At 43.6% G+C, this 20,965-nt stretch overlaps 1 protein-coding gene across 1 annotated transcript; it reads left to right on the top strand.

Moving 5' to 3' along the window:
- Window positions 1-1,745: 1,745 nt before the first annotated feature.
- LOC101484467 (extracellular calcium-sensing receptor-like) lies at window positions 1,746-5,093 on the top strand. Its single transcript, XM_023152720.2, has 7 exons — window positions 1,746-2,021; window positions 2,120-2,409; window positions 2,526-2,821; window positions 3,191-3,396; window positions 3,539-3,760; window positions 3,841-3,964; window positions 4,045-5,093. The coding sequence occupies exons 1-7, from the start codon at window positions 1,761-1,763 to the stop codon at window positions 4,947-4,949; spliced, it is 2,304 nt and encodes a 767-aa protein (XP_023008488.2). The 5' UTR covers window positions 1,746-1,760; the 3' UTR covers window positions 4,950-5,093.
- The last annotated feature ends 15,872 nt before the right edge of the window (window positions 5,094-20,965 follow it).

The raw sequence follows: 20,965 nt of genomic DNA, 5'->3' as shown, positions 1-20,965 counted from the left end.
TGGGTATTTCTTTACCTGGATAATTGAGCATGCATCAAGACAAACACTGATGTTAACGTCTTGCTAACAATTGTGCATTTATTTTTAAGCTGCGCATGTGCAGAGCCTGTAGGTATAGGTTCTACAATGACAGCTTCATACAGCCAACTCAGCATTCAAATTTCCCAAATCCCTTGGTATACTGTCAAAGTTATGCAGGAGATAGTAATTGAAAATGATGTAGAAAGAGGCCTTAGGCCATACAGATGTTAATACTACACCCTCAGTGTCTATTTAGGTACACAATGTGTCTCTTGATAATTATTTCCATAGTCATTTGCATCCTTTCTGCAGAATCCACCACCATCTATTTTCCTGCATTTCTCTCCTTAATATCCTATCTGTCAAACACATCTTTAGCTTCTCTATTCCTTGCAACTACAAATCAATCATCAACATTTGCTCCATTGACAAATCTCTCCCCCATGGGGACAATCTCTATCACTACATCCAAGTCATTACATGTTTCATCTTACTCTTTTATTGATAGCAAAAATTTTCAGGTAAAATTTGAACAGTTTTGACAGCAAAGACATCCTAATTTGTTTTTGCCTGACATTTGATGATGTTTCACAGAAGTGACATAAATAAACAAAAATTAAATACCTTTTTTTTTCTTATTTTATACTGCTATACAAGTGCTCTAATTTTTTGTACATTTAGGATGTTCTGGATCAATGGATAATTAATAAATGATCAATTTCTTAATGTGAGACAAGCTATTTATACATTCTAAATATATCAATTGTTAAAAGTTAAACTAATTATGAAATGATTTTTGGCCTAGGCAACTCAAAGTCACCAAACCACACTGGGACGGCATAGAATATGATTAATATCTGGGGGTTTTGAAAAAAATACTTGGTAAGAGGATGTACTTGAGAAGGTTAAAAAAAACAAGAAAAAAGATTTCTCCAAAGACTTATATAAACGAGGGAAAACAAACGTACGCCCATATGCACAAGCTGGATGTCAGACAGAGATGGAAAGATCAGCTGTTTTAATTGGTCTGGTATTGGCTGCTCATCTGACTCAAACAACCATGTCTACAGGGGCTTGGGCTGGTACGGTAGTATCATCTGTGAAATGCAAGCTGCAAGGAAGCACTCGTTTACCTGCATTTTCAAAGGACGGGGACTTTGTTATTGGTGGTGCTTTTTCCCTTCATGCCTACACACACACAGTTTACAATGACTACACCATCATACCCGAGCCTGTGAAATGCAAAGGAAGGTCAGTACTGGGATGAAGAGAGTGCTCAAAACATGTTGGACTGTCTAAAAATAAAACTATTTTCACGTTTTATGTTCTGTAGTATTACATTGCTCTTGTGTGGTGCTGAAAAAAAAAATAAACAAGAAAAGTATTCCAATAGTCAGTCATTTATATTCTTGGAAGTAATAGTTGTATTTTGAAAACAGAAATCATATTGTTAAACAACAATTTAAAAAAAAAATTGAACAGGAAATGGCAAGCCTTTACATATTTATTTATACATTTTTGTGATCTTGTGAGCATGATAATCATTTTTGCTGAATTTAACTGGTCAGACAATGTGTTGAAGTACCCTTATACAATGAAGTCATTATCTGGCCATGGTCAAAACCCACAACTCCTACAATGTTTTCTTGTGACATTTAACCTAAGTCTGTAGTTTAATTTCTAACAGTGAGTTGACTTTCTGCAGCATTATCACCAGTGAACTGCAATCATTACGTGCAATGGTCTTTGCCATAGAAGAGATTAACAACAGCACAGAGCTGCTGCCCAGAATTAGGCTCGGGTATCAGATCTATGACTCATGTGCATCAGTGGCTGTGGCAGTGCATGTGGCATTTCAGTTTCTAAATGGCTTCGACCCTGTGTTTTTTATTGGTAACAATTGCTCACAATCTGGTATGGTGATGGCCGTTGTTGGGGACTCTGGGTCTACGACATCCATCAGTTTGTCACAAGTCATCAGGGCCTTTAACATTCCCCAAGTAAATGTTTCCAATTTTTGTATTTACATTAAGCATGTGCATGATATTTGATTTTGCGGTTCTTTTACATTTACACTGTTTTATTTCTTTTGGTTTAGGTTAGCCACTTTTCGACATGTGCATGCTTGTCTGACAAGCAGCAGTACCCAAGTTTTTTCAGAACAATTCCCAGTGACCAGATTCAAGCTGAAGCACTAGCCAAGCTAGTGAAACACTTTGGCTGGACTTGGATAGGTGCTGTTCGGTCGGATTCGGATTATGGAAATAAGGGCATGGCTTCTTTTCTCCAAGCAGCACAGAAAGAGGGGATCTGTGTGGAATACTCTGTATCTTTTTATCGGACAGACCCACAGAGCAGAATTCAGAGAGTGGCAGATGTTATCCGCAGGTTTCTTCATCACAGATATTTATTGTGCATTAACTTGTTTAATTATCTTTAAAATAAACATTTGATGATGTGAAGACATAAAAACATCTTTCTAATGCACTATGTTGTTTGTCAAGGTCTACAGCTATGGTTGTTGTCGCATTTGCAGCTTTAGGAGACATGAGGATACTGCTGGAGGAGCTTTCACGTGAGCCTTCCCCACCCCGCCAGTGGATAGGCAGTGAGTCTTGGATAACATACTCAGAATTAACGAAATTCCATTTATGTGCTGGGGCCATTGGATTTGCGATTCCGAAGTCAGTAATTTCAGGTCTCAGAGACTTCTTGTTGAATCTGTCTCCCTCTGAAGTGGCTGCTTCTCAAATACTTGCTGAGTTTTGGGAAGGTTCATTCAACTGCACACTTAAAAACAGTAAGGAATGTTTCTAGGTTTAAATGATCCTGTCAAACTTCTGGTGTTACAAGGTGCACTGTTGATCCATGAGCTTGAAGTATTAATGGTAGCAATGAAATATGAGACAGGTGGCTCTCTACAAATATTGATACTTATGATACCTTGTCTAAGGAACATGGAAAGAAAAGAATCTGCACTTCCAGATGCATTTCTTTCCAGTTTACGTGACTTAGTTTTTGTATTACAGACTTTACATATCTATATATTTTTAATCTTTTGAGATTATGAATCACAGTGGTAATGTAATTTGTAAGTACATAAATGAGATCTGAGACTAGTTTGAATTTCAGAGTTTAAAATGTCAGTTCTGTCTTTGTTTATTTTTAGATACTGCTGCAGACAAGAAGGTATGTGATGGAAAAGAAGACATAAACAGTCTCCATAATCAGTACACTGACACATCTCAGCTCAGAATTACTAACATGGTGTACAAAGCTGTGTATGCAATAGCACATGCCATTCATAATGCAATGTGTCGAGGAGCAAATGTCACAGCTCAGTGTGACACATTAACCAAGTTGCAGTCCAAACAGGTCAGAAGAAATAAATATCTTAATGGCAGTTTCCCTCATCACCTCTAATATAACTTGGATCAAATAAAGTATTACTATTAATAATTGCAATATTGTATGTATTTTCTTTTTTCCCACGCTCTCTCTTTATTCATTTTTATAGATTTTAATTGAACTGAAAAAAGTTAATTTTACCCAAAATGGATATGATGTGTCATTTAATGCTAATGGGGATCCTGTGGCTATTTATGAGCTCGTCAACTGGCAGAAAAGTGAAAGTGGAATCATTGATATGATAACTGTGGGGCTGTATGATGCATCACTACCAGTGGGCCACGAATTTTGGATTAACAGAAACATTACCTGGATGGGGGATAGCAGAAAAGTAATGACTCAAAGGATGAGAATCTAACTCTACTGAACAAGATAATTTATATTTATTATGCCACCTTTGTGTGTTGACAGGTGCCAGTGTCAGTGTGCACTGACAGTTGTCCTCCAGGAACTCGTAAAGTACTGCAGAAAGGAAAACCCATCTGCTGCTATGACTGTATAGCGTGTCCTGAGGGAGAGATCAGTAATACAACAGGTAAAATCAAATTTTTGTCCAAGCATTTAAAATGGTTTTACGCTTCCCAGAAGTCTCTCTTTTTTTTTTTCTTTATTCAGATTCTGCTGATTGTCTACGCTGTCTCACGGAATTCTGGCCTAATGCAAAGAGAGACACTTGTATCCCTAAGCCTGTAGAGTATCTTTCCTTTCAAGGCATCCTAGGAATTATCCTGGCTACATTCTCAGTTGTGGGTGCTTTTCTGGCTATTATCACGGCGGCTATATTCTTTCATCACAGGACATCTCCAATAGTTAGGGCCAACAACTCTGAGCTGAGCTTTCTGCTGCTCATCTCTCTCACTCTGTGTTTCTTATGTTCATTAACTTTCATTGGAGCACCATCAGAGTGGTCCTGCATGCTGCGTCACACTGCATTTGGGATCACCTTTGTGCTCTGTATCTCCTGTGTACTTGGGAAAACCATAGTGGTTTTAATGGCTTTTAAAGCGACACTTCCAGGTAACAATGTCATGAAATGGTTTGGTCCTCCACAACAAAGAATGACTGTTGTGTCTTTCACCTTTATTCAAGTTTTAATATGTACTATTTGGTTGGTAGTGAGCCCTCCTTTTCCAATAAAAAATCTAACCACATACAAGGAGAAAATCATATTGGAATGTTCATTAGGCTCTGCTGTTGGCTTCTGGGCTGTTCTCGGTTACATAGGCCTACTTGCTGCCTTTTGTTTTGTTTTAGCTGTCTTAGCCCGCAAATTACCTGATAATTTCAATGAAGCCAAGCTTATCACTTTCAGCATGCTGATATTCTGTGCAGTGTGGATCACCTTTATCCCAGCATATGTCAGCTCTCCTGGGAAATTTACAGTGGTTGTGGAGATTTTTGCCATTCTGGCCTCCAGCTTTGGTCTAATAATGTGTATATTTGCTCCAAAGTGTTTTATCATATTGTTTAAGCCTGAGAAGAACACCAAGAAATATTTAATGAACAAAAATCAATCATAGTCTATTAACAATCGGAAAATGGTGAATATTCTAATCGCAAACTTAAATTGTGCCCCTTCAAAGTATTTTTGTTGTTGTTGCTAAGTTCAAATTCATATGTCATTATTTATTTTTTTGTACATGTAATTATTTAGTGTATGGATATTTCATTGAGAGTCAATCACATAAATAAATGTAAAGTCATATTTAATACTCAGTGTGTGGTTCTGAGTTATTTCTCAGTGGCCTGATACAATTTCTTCTAGCAGTTTGATTTCTTTTACCATTTCATTTTGTATCAAACACTAAATCATACTCAGTCATAGTATAATCAAACTGCTCAAAGAAATAACCACTTTTGTTGGGAGTTTCTTAAATTTACAGAAACAAAGGACTATTTTGGTTGGGTACTGTAATTGTTTCGCCTTTATAAAGTAAACTGTAAAATTAATATGCTTACCCAGATTAGTGGTGACCCATCATCAAACCAGTCATGGTGAACAGTGTTACAGGCATACAACATTCTCCATGGTTTCTTCCAACCCTTTGACATTTATTACATGTACTCATATAATAATCATTGCATGCCCTCATGTTTGAAATGTACAGGGAGCCAATGGTAGAACAGCCAATTCTAGCAGTCTATGGCAAATGCCAAGTGGGCTCCATGATGCTGAGCCATCAGTACTGGGCCCAGTACATTATATCAGGCCCTTAGGCCACCATTATTAAGTCTGCTTCTGAATATTTGGTCAGAAACATTCATAGCAGTGGTCTGCTGGAGGTAATTTTGTAGGGTGATGCCAATGCTCATCCGGTTCTTTCCTGCACACAAAAACAAATAACGGTCTTGATGATGGGTTAGGGACCAAATTCTCCTCCTGTGTGCAATAAGCTCTCTTAGAATAACTGTTTGTCTCCTGGAATCACCTGTTCTTTAGACTGTCTTCAGAGATACAACAATGTTTCTGCAAATGTAGGTATTGATGTGCCATTCTGAAAGGGCAGGATTACCTGTGAAACCTCTGTAGGGTTCAGGTATCACTTCATGCTACCAGTAGTGACAGTGACCCTAGCAAAGGCAAAAAAAAAAAAAAAAAAAAAAAGTGAGAAAGAAAAGCATTCAGAAAAGACAACTGAGGAAATCTCAGTGGCAATCACCTATAAAACCATTCCTATTTTGCAGGTTCAATAATTGTTCACTCATTGTAAGGCAGTGTCATTTGACAATGTAACAAAAAGTCGTGCTCTATGGCCTCCTTGACTTTTGAGTAATACTAAAGCTGCACTCAAATTCTCTTGCTATAGTGCCCGTCAGTTGTGGTGTCAGGGTTGATGCATCTGGTTCAGGGTTGACTGCCATGAAAGGCACCAAGCACCACACCAACTCCATATAGGCAATATACCACCACATGTTGATCAGTTAGAAGCTCAGCTCCTCTATTTATTCAGGCCACTAATTTTATACATAAAAGTAAATTGAATTAAATAAAATGGAATTAATTATTATAATAATACCTTTACATTTATATAAGTTGATTTATATGGGGTGAGGCTCTAGTAACCCTCTCAGTGGACAGGCATTAAGAGGGAGTTACTCCTAGGGGTTTCCTGAATTTGCCTTGAAACTAGAGATGGACCGATCCGATATTACGTATCGGTATCGGTCCGATACTGATGTAAATTACTGGATCGGATATAAATAAAAAATGTAATCCGATCCATTAAATATCAAAAAAGCACCTCACAAAACTTGCGACATGGCATAACTCGGCTCATAACCGTAGCACTCGGAGCAGTATGCATCATGTGATAGAGCGGCTGTGTGTATTTGTAGCCTTGCTACCAAACCGGTGGCATTTCATCTCCGAGGAAGTGATCCCCAAGAGAAGTAAAGCAAGTGTGTAAGTTCATCTCTGAATGTTTGTAAAGCATTCCCATGTTAAGCTTAACAACCGATATATAGAGCTAGTGCCTCTTCTCTCCCTCTCCTGCTGGTACTTCAATCATGAAACTGATTAATGATCAGCTGATCGGCTTTTCTGTTGCGAGTCTGTCTCTCTTCTTTGTTTTTGGCCCACTTCGTGCCAGAAAGAGGAAACCAGCGGCTGAACAACAGCAGCACGTTTAAGCTTGATAAGCTGTTGTTAGAATTTATTTAATATTACTTTCTACACCAGGATCTTTTTCTACGTAGCTGACGGCTGGTAACTGTGCAGTGGCGGATCTAGCAAAGTTTAGCCAGGGGGGCCGATAGGGCATTAACAGGGAAAAGGAGGGCACAAAGACATGCTTTTCTTTCTTATTCTCATTTAAAATGTCTAGCTTTTAATAAATGATTATCTGAATCTTACACCCAAAGTTTTAATCTGATGTAAAATGTATAGAAGTCCATTACTGTATATAGTAACAGTTAAGTCTAATATACCCTAGTAAGCTATACTACTTTTTCCTTTGGAAAGATACCATCTGTGCAGTCTACTATTCTGTTGAAGAAAGATGTTGAATTTATTTAATTATTCACGAAAAATAATTTATTTCTGTGCATTTCTTTTCACACTGCATCAAATTAAAGTCGATTACGTCTATTAAGCATCATGAGGTGGAGGGTGGTTCCCTATTTTTTTTTGCTGGGAGCTTGCAACCCTATTAGTTAGGTTGCATAATATTTCTGCTAAGTACTCTTTAAAATCAGAATCAGAATACTTTATTGATCCCTGGGGGAAATTATGTTTTGTTACAGTGCTCCATTATAAACCAACATTAAGACAAGGCAGACAATACACTAACTAAGAATAGTACAATATATACATATATATACACACATACATACATACATACATACATAAGTCACTCATAAATAAATAGCTGAAAAAGAAACATGTGTAGTTATAGCAGCAAACAGTGTGTTAAGTGGATGCGTTGTACAGGGAGATGGCCACAGGCAGGAAAGATTTCCTGTGTCGTTCAGTGGTGCTTTTCGGTAATCTCAGTCTCTCACTGAACGTGCTCCTGTGACTGACCAGCATGTCATGGAGTGGGTGGGAGGTGTTATCCAACATTGTCTTTATCTTGGACAGCATCCGCCTCTCCGACACCACCTTGAGGGAGTCCAGCTCCATCCCCACAACATTGCTGGCCTTACGGATTAGTTTATTGAGTCTGTTGGCATCTGCGACCCTCAGCCTGCTCCCCCAGCATGCAACAGCATAGAGGATCGCACTGGCCACAACAGACTCATAGAAAATCCTCAGCATTTTCCGGCATATGTTGAAGGACCTCAGTCGCCTCAAAAAAATAGAGACGACTCTGGCCCTTCCTGTAAAGTGCTGTGGTGTTTTTAGCCCAGTCCAGTTTATTGTCAATGTGTACTCCAAGGTATTTATAGTCCTCCACAATGTCAACACTGACCCCCTGGATTGAAACAGGGGTCGAGTGTTTCCTGGTCTTCCTGAAGTCCACGATCAGTTCCTTGGTCTTTGCCACGTTGAGCTGCAGATGATTCTGCTCACACCACGTGACAAAGGAGTCGACCACAGCCCGGTACTCTGTCTCATCATCCCTGCTGATGCATCCAACCACCGCAGAGTCATCAGAAAACTTCTGAAGATGGCAGGTCTCTGTGCAGTGGCTGAAGTCTGTGGTGTAGAGGGTGAAGAGGAAGGGGGAGAGGACAGTCCCCTGTGGTGCCCCTGTGTTGCTGATTACCTTGTCAGACACACACTGTGGGAGACGTACATATTGTGGTCTTCCTGTCAGGTAATCAACAATCCAGGACACCAGAGAAGCATCCACCTGCATCGCTGCTAACTTATCACCCAGGAGGGTCGGCCTGATGGTATTGAAAGCACTGGAAAAGTCAAAAAACATGACCCTCACAGTGCTCGCCGGCTGGTCCAGATGGGTGTAGACACGATTGAGCAGGTAGATGATGGCGTCCTCAGTTCCGAGACGAGGCTGATAAGCGAACTGAAGGGGATCCAGATGTGGTCTTACTATGGGTCGCAGCTGGTCCAGGATGAGCCTTTCCAGGGTCTTCATGATGTGAGAGGTCAGTGCCACGGGCCTGTAATCCTGGGGGCCACTGGGACGAGGCGTCTTTGGTACAGGGACGAGGCATGATGTCTTCCACATCACCGGGACCCTCTGCAGACTCAGACTCAGCATAAACAGTTTATGAAAGACTCCACACAGCTGGGGGGCACAGGTCTTGAGGACAAGGGGACTCACTCCGTCTGGTCCAGCAGACTTGCCTGAGTGAAGTCTCCTCATTCAACCTGGTATTGAGTGAAGGTGATGGGTGGGGGAGGGGTGTCAGGAATCTCACAGGAGGCAACAGCGCCATGTGAAGAGAGAGGCTGGCACAGTGGTGTGGCTCTGGATTCCAGGCTGACTACAGGTGAGGTTGTGGGGGTGGGAGCAGACACTGTGGTGTCGAATCTATTGAAAAACAGATTCAACTTGTTGGCTCTATTCTCACCTCCCTCAGCTCCCCTGCTGTTGGTTGGCCTGAATCCAGTGATGGTCTTCATGCCCCTCCACACCTCTCTCATGCTGTTCTGCTGGAGTTTCCACTCCAGCTTCCTCCTGTAATTGTCCTTAGCCTCTCTGATCTTGTCCTTTAGTAACACCTGGATCTTCCTCACCTCCTCTTTGTTGCCCCCTCTGAAAGCCCTCTTCTTGTTGTTGAGGAGGGCTTTGCTGTCCTTAGTCACCCACGGCTTGTTATTTGGGTAACAATGAACAGTCCGAGCTGGAACAACGGAGTCGGTGCAGAAAGTTATGTAGTCTGTGATACACTCAGTAAGCCCATTGATGTCCTCGGCGTGAGGCTCACAGAGTGTTTCCCAGTCGGTCACCTCGAAACAGCCCTGTAGTTCTGCTATTGCCTCCTCTGACCACCTCCTAACAGTCCTGGCGGTCACAGGTTCCCTCCTCACAATTGGCACATAGCGGGGGATGAGGTGAATCAGGTTATGATCTGACCTACCAAGTGGGGGGAGGGAGGAGGAGCTGTATGCATCCCTGACGTTAGCATACAGTAAGTCTAAAATTTTCTCTCCCCTGGTGGGACAGTCCACATATTGTTTGAATGTTGGTAGTGTATTGTCCAGTGATACATGGTTGAAGTCACCCGAGATCACAATAAAGGCACCCGGGTGCTGAGTCTGTAACCGAGCTATGGCAGAGTGGATAGTGTCACATGCAGCTGTGGGGTTAGCAGAGGGAGGAACATAAACAGCCACCAAGATGACGTGAGAGAATTCCCTGGGTAAATAATACGGCCTGAGTCCAACAGCACACAGTTCAGTGTCCGGGCAACAAATCCTTTCTTTGATTGTTATGTTGGCAGGGTTACACCACCGATTGTTAACTAAAACAGCAAGCCCACCTCCTTTCCGCTTACCGCTAGCAATGCTGTCCCCGTCCGCCCGAACAGTCTGGAAGCCTTCCACGGAAGCATTCTCATCGGGAATGTCCTGGTGCAGCCATGATTCGGTGAAACACATCAGGCTACACTCTCGGTATTCCCTCTGACTCCGTACCAGTGCTGAGAGCTCCTCGATTTTAATTGCCAACGATCGCACATTTCCCATCACGATAGACGGCAGACACGGTTTAAACCTCCTCCTTGCTTCGAGCCTCCGCTGTCTCACCGTCACCTTTTTTCTTCTTTTCTGTCCTCTGACCTCTGCATCCCCGATGTGTTTTCCTCCAAATTTCAGCTGGTACTTCTGCGGGCCTGGCCAGCGAGCCGGCCGGCATCAGGGCGATCAGCTGATCTCTGGAGTAAACAGTCCGTGAGTGTAGGAGATGTGCCGCGGTCCCGTTCCTTGATAAAAGTAACAGTTCCACGGCCACCAGAAGAACAAAAACTCTCTCAATCCACATGATTGAGTAAGAGATAGAAAACGGATGAAAATACAAGTCAGAAAAAAAAAGAATACGTAAGAAAAAAAGAGCTAAACTAAGAGAAAAGCAGGAGCGACTGTAACAGGCTGCACGCTGGTTGGCGCATGCGCACAAAATACCAGAATAGGAAGGATGGAGTAGGTTTAGGTTTATTAGATTGATCAGTATTGCTGAACTATGAAATATTTTGGGTGCAGTGTATTTTTTTATTTTTATTTTTTTTTTACACATACAGGTATAACAGAATAGCTTTAGTGTTGTTGTTTATTTAAACTTGATTATGAACTTATACAAAATGCAGCAAGATATTAAAAAAACAGTTTTATTAATTAAAAAACACACTGTATCGGATTCACATCGGTATCGGCAGATATCCAAATTTATGATATCGGTATCGGACATAAAAAAGTGGCATCGTGCTATCTCTACTTGAAACACCCTACGAAAGGCATTTTTCCCTCGACAGTGTGGTTTGTTATCAGAGCTCTGTGATTTGATTATTGGGTAGGGGACAGGAGCAGAGTCTGGCAGTCTGATGCCTGACTGAACAATTTGGCTTTAGGATCAGGGAACATTACATTTTGATGGATAAGCAGCCTGAGCTTGTGCATGAGGTTGAAAAGTAACCAGCTAGTTATAATAAACTGGCTCAATTCTGGAGCCAGTCTCCCGAAGAGGTGCTGGACTCTGTACTCTCAGTAATGCCGGGCTCACACTGTGCGATTTTGTCAGTCGCGCAATTCAGCTCCTGCTCAAACTGTACGATTGACTCGCAGGGGTTAGAAGTTTGTAGGTCACGATGCAGGGTCTCACACTATATGACCCGATGCTCTGATGCGATCTGAGTGCTCACACTGTGCGTCCATAAAATGAAGGTTATAACAGAAATTCTGTCGCTTGCTCTCCCTCTCTGTCTTTCACTCACACAGACACACCACCACCATCAACTTTGCTAAATTGCTAATGAAAAACACTGATCAGGCAGCTGTGATTGAGCAGCAATGTCCATCCAACTATTTTCACGGTTGTTGTGGTCGTGATAATTTTGTGAGGTTACACCGAAAAGGCTCGGATGAGCTTTCCAAAGTTCTACAAGTGCGTCCATCGCTTGTGTCCAGATCACACGCTGCACTGCCGTGCTGCGCCGTCTTTTTCGCTGACATTTGTGTTTGCGCGTGCGCAGTGTGAGAAACTGCGGTGACACCCTCGCGACCAAGCGATTGATGATCGGGAGCTGGTCGTGGGGTGTTACTCGCTTCTCGTTACCCCACGTATACTACACAATGCACAACGCACGATGAAGGCCAAAATCGGGCCGATCGCCAAAACGGTCGCACGACTCAAAAATCGGCTCAAAATGGGCCAAAAATCGCACAGTGTGAGCCCGGCATAAGATGCACTGAGCAGTGGTGGATATTGTTTTATTCCCGTCATTGATTAAAGAAAAGAAGAGCAACCCTAGGTTTCTCTACAGCACTGTAGCCAGGCAGACAAAAAGTCAGAGGCTGTTGCGCAAACCATTCCTTTAATGTTAACTAGTAATGACTTCATGAACTTCTTAACAAATAAAATTTTAACCATTAGAGAAAAAACTGCTCGTAATGTTCGAGCATTTTTAATGCTCACACACACACACACACACACACACACACTTTTAAATAGAATATATGTAAATACATTAACAAGTTAGGGACAACAATTCTAATTTCCTGATTTCAGTTTTTCACAACATAAAGCTTTTTTAACCAATAACTACAGTGAACAATATAAATATATAAACAGTGCAAACTATTTTCAGTGACAAGATATGCTGTATACTTTATATTCACTTCTACTCTAAATGGCACAGCAGCCTCAGAGAAAACAAGAAGGAGGCATCTTCAACATAAGTACATACAAGGCAGCTCACTTTACCATAAATTGTATGGGTGTGCATCAATCTCTGCATATTTAGCAAAAAAGCGCCATTTCTTCACTCAGTAAGTGATGATTGAGCTTCAGCAGCAGTATGCTCTAAAGCAGGGGTGTCACGGCTGGGAAGGCGAGCCGTGTGGTGTGGAGGAAGGAGGACCCAAGATGCAAGCAGTGGATGAAAATGCTAGTGAAGTTTATTTACAAGGTGTAGTGGCAAACAAGCAGTGGGGCATGACAAATAGCTGTGTTACGTCCCCCCCACCATGGCGGAGGCAAAGGTAGGAAGGAGACAGCAACACTGGACAACCACAATCAATGAAGGAGGAAGACCACAGAACAGTTAAGTATCAGGCAGGATTTATTGGGTGCTTGCCTGGATAGTCAAATTTAACAACAGTAAAGAGGTGGGGGAGGAGGACTGGGCGGTTGATCCAAATCAAAGAAAGTAATAAAACAAAAAGAGGTCAGTAGCTTCCAGGGCCTAGCCTAACTGAAAGAAAAATGCAAAACAAAAGGCCTACCTAGCTACTCGATAAAAGTCAGTGAAAACATACAAGGGTGGCATCAACCGCATAACCTAGTGTGACTAACAGAGTAAAATCTACAACCAGTGTATAGGGTACCCCGGCTTACCTGTCCAGCCTCCCACCACACACAACATAAAGATGCTTGTTCGCAAATGTTTGTCAAAGCAGAAGCCAGCAGCCACCAGCTGGCCAGGGAGCGGCTCATTTGTAGTGTTCCTTGGAGTGTGATTGGCCAACTGAGCCCAGTCCAGCCAATAGACACCTGCCAATCAACTTCGAACTGGCCAATCAGAGGAGGCCTGACGCCTGAAAGATGAATAGAACACAAAACAGAGTACAAAAGCAAAGCCACACCCCTTGGCACGTAACACTCTCACCCTTCAAAAACCAAACTTAGGGTTTGGTGACCTCTCTAAACAGCACGGGAGAGTGCGTCTGCTACAATGTTTTCTGAACCTTTTTTGTGATGGATTTTGAGGGTATAATTCTGAATAATCAGTGACCAACGCATAAGCCGCTGGTTGTGATTATACATCTTGGAGAGGAAAACTAAAGGGTTGTGATCTGTGAATACTTGGACTGACCTCTGACCTGACTCTGTATAGACTTCAAAATGTTGCAAGGCCCACAACAAAGCAAGGGTCTCCTTTTCAATGGTAGAATACCTGAGCTGGTGTTTGTCAAACTTCCGAGAGAAGTAACTCACAGGATGGTCAATGCCCTGGGTATCCTCCTGGAGAAGCACCGCTCCCGCCCCAACTGCGCTGGCATCTATTTCCAGTTTGAATGGTAAAGAGAAGTTAGGAGCAGACAAAACAGGGGTGCAACAAAGTAAGCCCTTAAGGCTTTCGAAAGCCTGCTGACAACTCCCAGACCAAATAAATGGCTTTGAGGGGCTGGTTAAATCAGTGAGAGGAGCAGCAACAGAAGAGAAATTCTTCAAAACAGTCGGTAATATCCTATCATCCCAAGGAACCGCCGCAGTTCTCTCCTGGTGGTTGGTTGGGGGAACTCCCTAATCGCAATGACTTTGGCATCTGCAGGGCGCACTTGCCCTAGACCAACTTGCTGGCCAAGGTAGAGGACACTGCCTCTAGCGAAATCACATTTGGCAAGGTTCAAAGTGAGAGACGCACTGTCTAGGCTAATGAAGACTTCTTTTAATGTAGCTATGTGGGTGGACCAGTCACTGCTATACACAACAATGTCATCTAAGTATGCTCGGCAGTTAGGGATGTTTCCCAACACTTTGTTAACCAGTCTCTGAAACGTTGCAGGGGCATTGCACATGCCAAAAGGCATAACCGTATACTGCAGGAAGTGGTCAGGGGTGACAAAAGCTGAAATCTCAGACGCTTGCTGTGTCAAAGGCACTTGCCAATACCCTTTTAACATATCGAGTTTAGTGATGTATTTTGCAGGCCCTATTTCATCAATGCAGTCATCGATAAGGGGTAAGGGATGTACATCGGGTACAGTGACAGAGTTCACCTTTCGGAAGTCCGTACAGAATCTTGGGCTTCCATCTGACTTAGTGTCTAAGAGACATGGTGAACTCCAAGAGCTGGAGCTTGGCACTGCCAATCCATTCTGAAGAAGATACTCAACTTCCTGTTTTATGATTTCCCTCTTTGCAGGACTAACCCGATAAGCGCGCTGTTTGATTGGTGTAGGGTTAGTGAGCACCACATCATGTTTTATGACAGTGGTTTGAGACGGGATATCACTGAACAGAGATGGGAATCCCGATATGAGTGTTATAATATCATTGCTCTGTTCAGCAGGAAGGTGGGACAGGTATTGTGTTAGGGTTGACAATATCACAGAATTACCTAGTCGAGCACTTTGAGGCTCAGCACCTCGTAACACCAACCCATCTTCATCTGGAGTAATCTCCACCTTGGTCACCGAAGCCATCGGAGACGTAACCACTTGCTCTTGGACCACAGATGGCACAGCTGAAGGTTCACGAGAGTTGTACAGCTTCATCATGTTGACATGACACACCCGAGTGGGACGTCTGCGATCCGGGGTCTGAATAATGTAGTTAGTCTTGCTGAGTTTTCTCTCTACAACATAAGGACCAGAGAACCTAACGGAGAGAGAGGAGCCGGGCACCGGAAGGAGAAGGAGCACTCTGTCACCTGGCAGAAATGAACGGTCAACAGCCCGCTGATCAAAGTGTCTCTTCATTTTCGCTTGTGACGTGGCTAATACGTTCCTGGTTAAGGAATAAGCCCTCTTCAACCTGTCATTCAGTGTCTTGACGTACTCTGGAAGGCTTTTGGTGTTGTCAACCGGTGTAGCCAGCCTCTCTTTAAAAACCTTCAAAGGACCCCTCATCTCACGCCCAAACACAAGTTCACTGGGACTAAATCCCAGAGATTCTTGGGTTGCTTCCCGACAGGCAAATAAAACAAGTGGAACACTTTCATCCCAGTCCCGTTGGGAACTATAACAGTGTTTCCTTAACATAGACTTCAAAGTCTGATGAAACCTCTCTAGTGCCCCCTGACTTTCAGGATGGTAAGAACTCGAGGTTATGTGTTCAATGCCTAATGTTTTCAGGGCTTGGGCAAACACTCTAGACTTAAAGTTAGTGCCTTGGTCTGTTTGCACAACCTTAGGCAGACCAAAGGTTGAAAAGAATCTCAACAGTGCTTTGACAACAATCTGAGCTGTTATTCTCCGTAGTGGGATTGCCTCGGGAAACCTGGTCGAAACGCACATGATCGTCAACAGAAACTGGTTTCCAGTTTTAGCTTTAGGTAGAGGCCCCACACAGTCAACAATCACTTTTTGAAATGGCTCCTCTATTACTGGGATAGGACAGAGAGGAGCGGGGGGGATTACTTGGTTTGGCTTGCCGGTCATTTGGCATACATGGCAAGTACGGCAGTATTGAACAACATCAGATTTCAGTCCGGGCCAGAAGAAATGTTTCAGAATTCTGGTGTATGTTTTATTAACCCCCAAATGTCCTGACCATGGATGGTCATGTGCTAAGGACAGTACCTGGGTACGATAAGCAGTAGGTACCACCACCTGATATACTGCAGACCAGTCAGCGTCTTCCGAGACCTCACTTGTCCATCTGCGCATCAGAAGATCTTTGTCAGAGAAGTAAGCCAGCTTTTTCCCTTTGGCATCCTGTTGACTGAGAGTGGAGGAATGACACTTGGACAGGGTTACATCATTTTTCTGTGCAATAATGAACTCCTCTCGGGAGACTGGCAAATCCAGAACTGGTTGTGTTTTGTCAGCAGGTGGAACTGTGGCCTGAACCTTAGATCCAGAGGTAAAGTTAATCACATCACCAACGGGATCTGACCTCATGAAGGAATCGGCCAAGTCAGGACCATACTTTTTTGTCTGGGCCCTCGTAACTACACAAGCTGGAAAGATGGCAAGCTGGTCTTGGGCTGAGTCAGAATCCCGGCTCAGCTCGGGTCTGTCTAACACTTCAGGAATGGGTATGACCTTGCCTCCAGCAAGGTCGTTACCTAGGATGAAGTCAATGCCTGGTATGGGCAACGCAGAACGAATAGCCACTTTAACAACTCCGCTGACTAATGAAGACTGAATGTGAATAGTGTGCAAAGGGGCAGATACAAATCCGAGTTCTACTCCCTGGACAATAACACTGGACTGGCAAAATGACTCCTCAGAAAACGGTAAGACATTTTCTCTAATGATGGACTGAGAGGCCCCTGTATCTCTCAGTATTTTTACTGGTTGTTGATCATTTGGATTCCCAGTCAGCGAAACCACTCCCTCTAGAATGAATGGTTTGAAACAGGGGTCAGGGTGGTTAGTGTTTGGTTGAAATGCCCTCCCAGCCTCTGTGGCTTTAATCAGTCCCACCCCTTTTGGTTGTGAGGATAGTTGCTGTTTACGCTTTAATGCCTGACATTCTGCGATGAGATGACCCCTCTTGTGGCAATAAAAGCATTCACGCTCACCGTGGGGAGGCGAGGGCCCCCTCTTTGGCCTCACTGGCCTCGCAGCAGAGCAACTAGCCTCAAGCCGTGCTGAGCGCATGGCTGTGGGCCTATCTGGATGGGAAACAGGGGTAAAAACATTCTTATGAGTTAGCACAAACTCATCGGCCAACACAGCTGCTTTGGACATGGACGTCACCTTCTGTTCGTTTAAGAACATTATGAGCCTCTCAGGTAATGAATTTTTAAAATCCTCCAGTAGCATTAACTCACGCAGCGACTCATACTCATCCCCAACTCCGTTAGCAGCACACCATTTATCAAAAAGAGCCCCTTTTTCATGTGCAAACTCCACATATGTTTGACTGCTGGACTTCTTATGGTTCCTAAATTTCTGCCTGTAGGCCTCAGGTACCAGTTCGTAGGCACGTACAATTGTTTCCTTCAACACGTCGTATTTCATGCTTTGCTCTAACGAAAGTGAAGCTACTACCTCCTGAGCTTTGCCCACTAATTTACACTGAAGTAATATGGGCCACATTTCTCTTGGCCATTTCAGAGCAGTAGCCACCTTTTCAAAAGCGTTGAAGTACGAATCTACCTCAGTCTCACGAAAGGTAGGTACTAGGGCAATATGTTTGCTAACGTTAAAACTTTCCGGGGAGACTTTCGGGATTTCTTTAGTGGCATCTGTTTTCTGTCCTGATGACACCCTCAGTGCTTCTACTTCAAGCTGCTTTAACCTGACTTCCTTTTCAGCTTCTATCTCCAGCCTACGGACCTCCAGCCGGAGATCATAATCCGCTTTACGCACCTTATCCTTCTCTTGTGCCTCCAACTGTAAACGCAGTAAGCGAACCTTAAGCTTTGCATCACTGCTAGATGATTGGGATTCTGGAGTGAAAGGCTTAAAGCGAGGCAGAGTTTGGGGAGCCGCATCAGAGTTAACTTGGGCACCCGGAGGTGTAGCAGGCAGCGCTTGCTCATCAGTTCTCTCTGGAGAAGCTAGATCAGCAGAGGCACCAGGGGAAACTGAAGGGTCCTGAGAAGGCACCCCAGCTGGAACAGGGCTGATTAAAATCCCCAACTCGAATAATCCCTCCAACAAAGCCTGCTTAGTATCCTTCTTCACTCCATACTTTGGTACGGCAAGGTTATACTGGGCAGCAATACTCAACAGGTCGTCTTTGCGACACAAGTCAACTTGGTCAATGCTAGGGTGACTAACAAAACCAGGCAGGTCGAAACTCATCTCCGGCTGATACTATGAAACGTAGACACCCTAAAATCACGGCACCGTCCTCATTAATACAGGTTGTCCACCACATACAACACTCCCGGATGAGCCCCCACTTGTGTTACGTCCCCCCCCACCATGGCGGAGGCAAAGGTAGGAAGGAGACAGCAACACTGGACAACCACAATCAATGAAGGAGGAAGACCACAGAACAGTTAAGTATCAGGCAGGATTTATTGGGTGCTTGCCTGGATAGTCAAATTTAACAACAGTAAAGAGGTGGGGGAGGAGGACTGGGCGGCTGATCCAAATCAAAGAAAGTAATAAAACAAAAAGAGGTCAGTAGCTTCCAGGGCCTAGCCTAACTGAAAGAAAAATGCAAAACAAAAGGCCTACCTAGCTACTCGATAAAAGTCAGTGAAAACATACAAGGGTGGCATCAACCGCATAACCTAGTGTGACTAACAGAGTAAAATCTACAACCAGTGTATAGGGTACCCCGGCTTACCTGTCCAGCCTCCCACCACACACAACATAAAGATGCTTGTTCGCAAATGTTTGTCAAAGCAGAAGCCAGCAGCCACCAGCTGGCCAGGGAGCGGCTCATTTGTAGTGTTCCTTGGAGTGTGATTGGCCAACTGAGCCCAGTCCAGCCAATAGACACCTGCCAATCAACTTCGAACTGGCCAATCAGAGGAGGCCTGACGCCTGAAAGATGAATAGAACACAAAACAGAGTACAAAAGCAAAGCCACACCCCTTGGCACGTAACAGCTGAAAACACCTAAACTGGGAGAACTAAAATAACAGACCTGGGAGCATACGACAAAGGGATGAGAGGCAGACGAGCAGGAGCAGGAGCAGGAGCCCGAGTAACACCCGAGTAACACCCGAGTAACACCCGAGTAACACCCGAGTAACACCCGAGTAACACCCGAGTAACACCCGAGTAACACCCGAGTAACACCGACTGACACAGACTGACACAGACAAACCAGCAACAGGCAGGAGAACAAACAGGGCTTAAATACACACACCAGTAATCAGGGGATGAGAGACAGGAGGGCAACACAGCTGGGAGGAATCAGAGCTGACGGGACAGGGGAAATGTAAACTGAACACACTCACATCAGACAGAGACCTTCACAATAAAACAGGAAACTCAGACACGGGGAACCAAACAAGACACAGAACTAAACGGACAGCTTCACAAACAGACAGGGTGACACCATAGACAGACAGAGGGAACACAGAGAAGTGGGAGCAGGCAGGCAAAGAACAGAAACCTAACAAATGGCAAAATCACAACAGAATACACACTCGGAATGAACAAAAACATAAGGAAACACAAAACACTGAGTCCTCAGACTCAGGACCATGACAAGGGGTCTCAAACTCAAATGAGCCGCGGACCACTTCTGGCACTGTCATCTCATTGGAGGGCCACTTTAGTGTCCAAGTAGTACAAAGAAAACAAACACGAAAACACCCACTAATATTTCCTGAAATGTAGTGTTTTTATTTAATTAATTAATTTAATTCCAAATATTGTGTAACAAGACAAAATTGCAAACATGAATGCAATTTTTTTTCTCACTCTTAACTATCTGAAGCCTTTCAGTTTCATTTGTCATATGCAAGTTAGCACAGGGTCAACACTGCAATGAAATTTATTTGACGAGCAGAAGACAGTCACTCAGCAGTATAGTACAGTAGAGTACAGTAGTTTCATTGAACTACCAAATAAACAGCTCTTTCTGGCCAGACACGTGGCAGCACTTTTGCTACATTTATGTATAAAAATGCAGGCATAAGCGTACACATTAGTTTTCGACTGCAAGTGAAAACTGTTTTCTTTCCAAATAATCTGTCACTGAACTAACACAGCCACTCTCTCAACATATTTGAACTCTCTTCTTACCTCGGCCAGGTCCGCGGCTCCGAACCATGGTAAGGAGACCTCTGGCTAATACTTTGGGTTCCGTGTCGGGCTCGTAGCCGGGAAGTAGCTTTACTATCTGGGTCATCTTTGCTAGCGAGAGACAGAAAGAGGCGTTGAAAGGCTGCTCGAGCAGAACTTTATTGTTTCGGAGGAAAACCCGAACACAGTGTACAGTCGAGTTTAAATAGCTTACGTACAACTGGGCTCGTCAGGCACTCTTTTTGGCTGCAGTAGTTATTTTTATATTTACATGCTTCCATCTCCCGTTTCTGCTTGGTAGCACCTCGTAATTTTCAACGTTCCTTTTTCTCCCTCCCTCACGCTCACACACATACAGCGGGAGGGGCGGTCCCACATGTTTTTCCTGCAGCAAGGACTACACCGCCCATGAGGCTACAGTCTTAAAGGGCCATGCCTGTAACACTCTGCCGTCATCTTAAATAATTTTTCGTGTAATAGTTTTTTAAAAATATTTCTTCACATCAATATGCAGCCGCAAGTTGAGGTGACATGGGCCGCATATGGCCTGCGAGTTTGAGACCCCTGCTCTAAAGATTTTTGCTG

Source organism: Maylandia zebra, linkage group LG14 (assembly GCF_041146795.1).
Source record: "Maylandia zebra isolate NMK-2024a linkage group LG14, Mzebra_GT3a, whole genome shotgun sequence".
NCBI lineage: Eukaryota > Metazoa > Chordata > Actinopteri > Cichliformes > Cichlidae > Maylandia > Maylandia zebra.
This window is presented reverse-complemented; position numbering and strand designations above follow the sequence as displayed.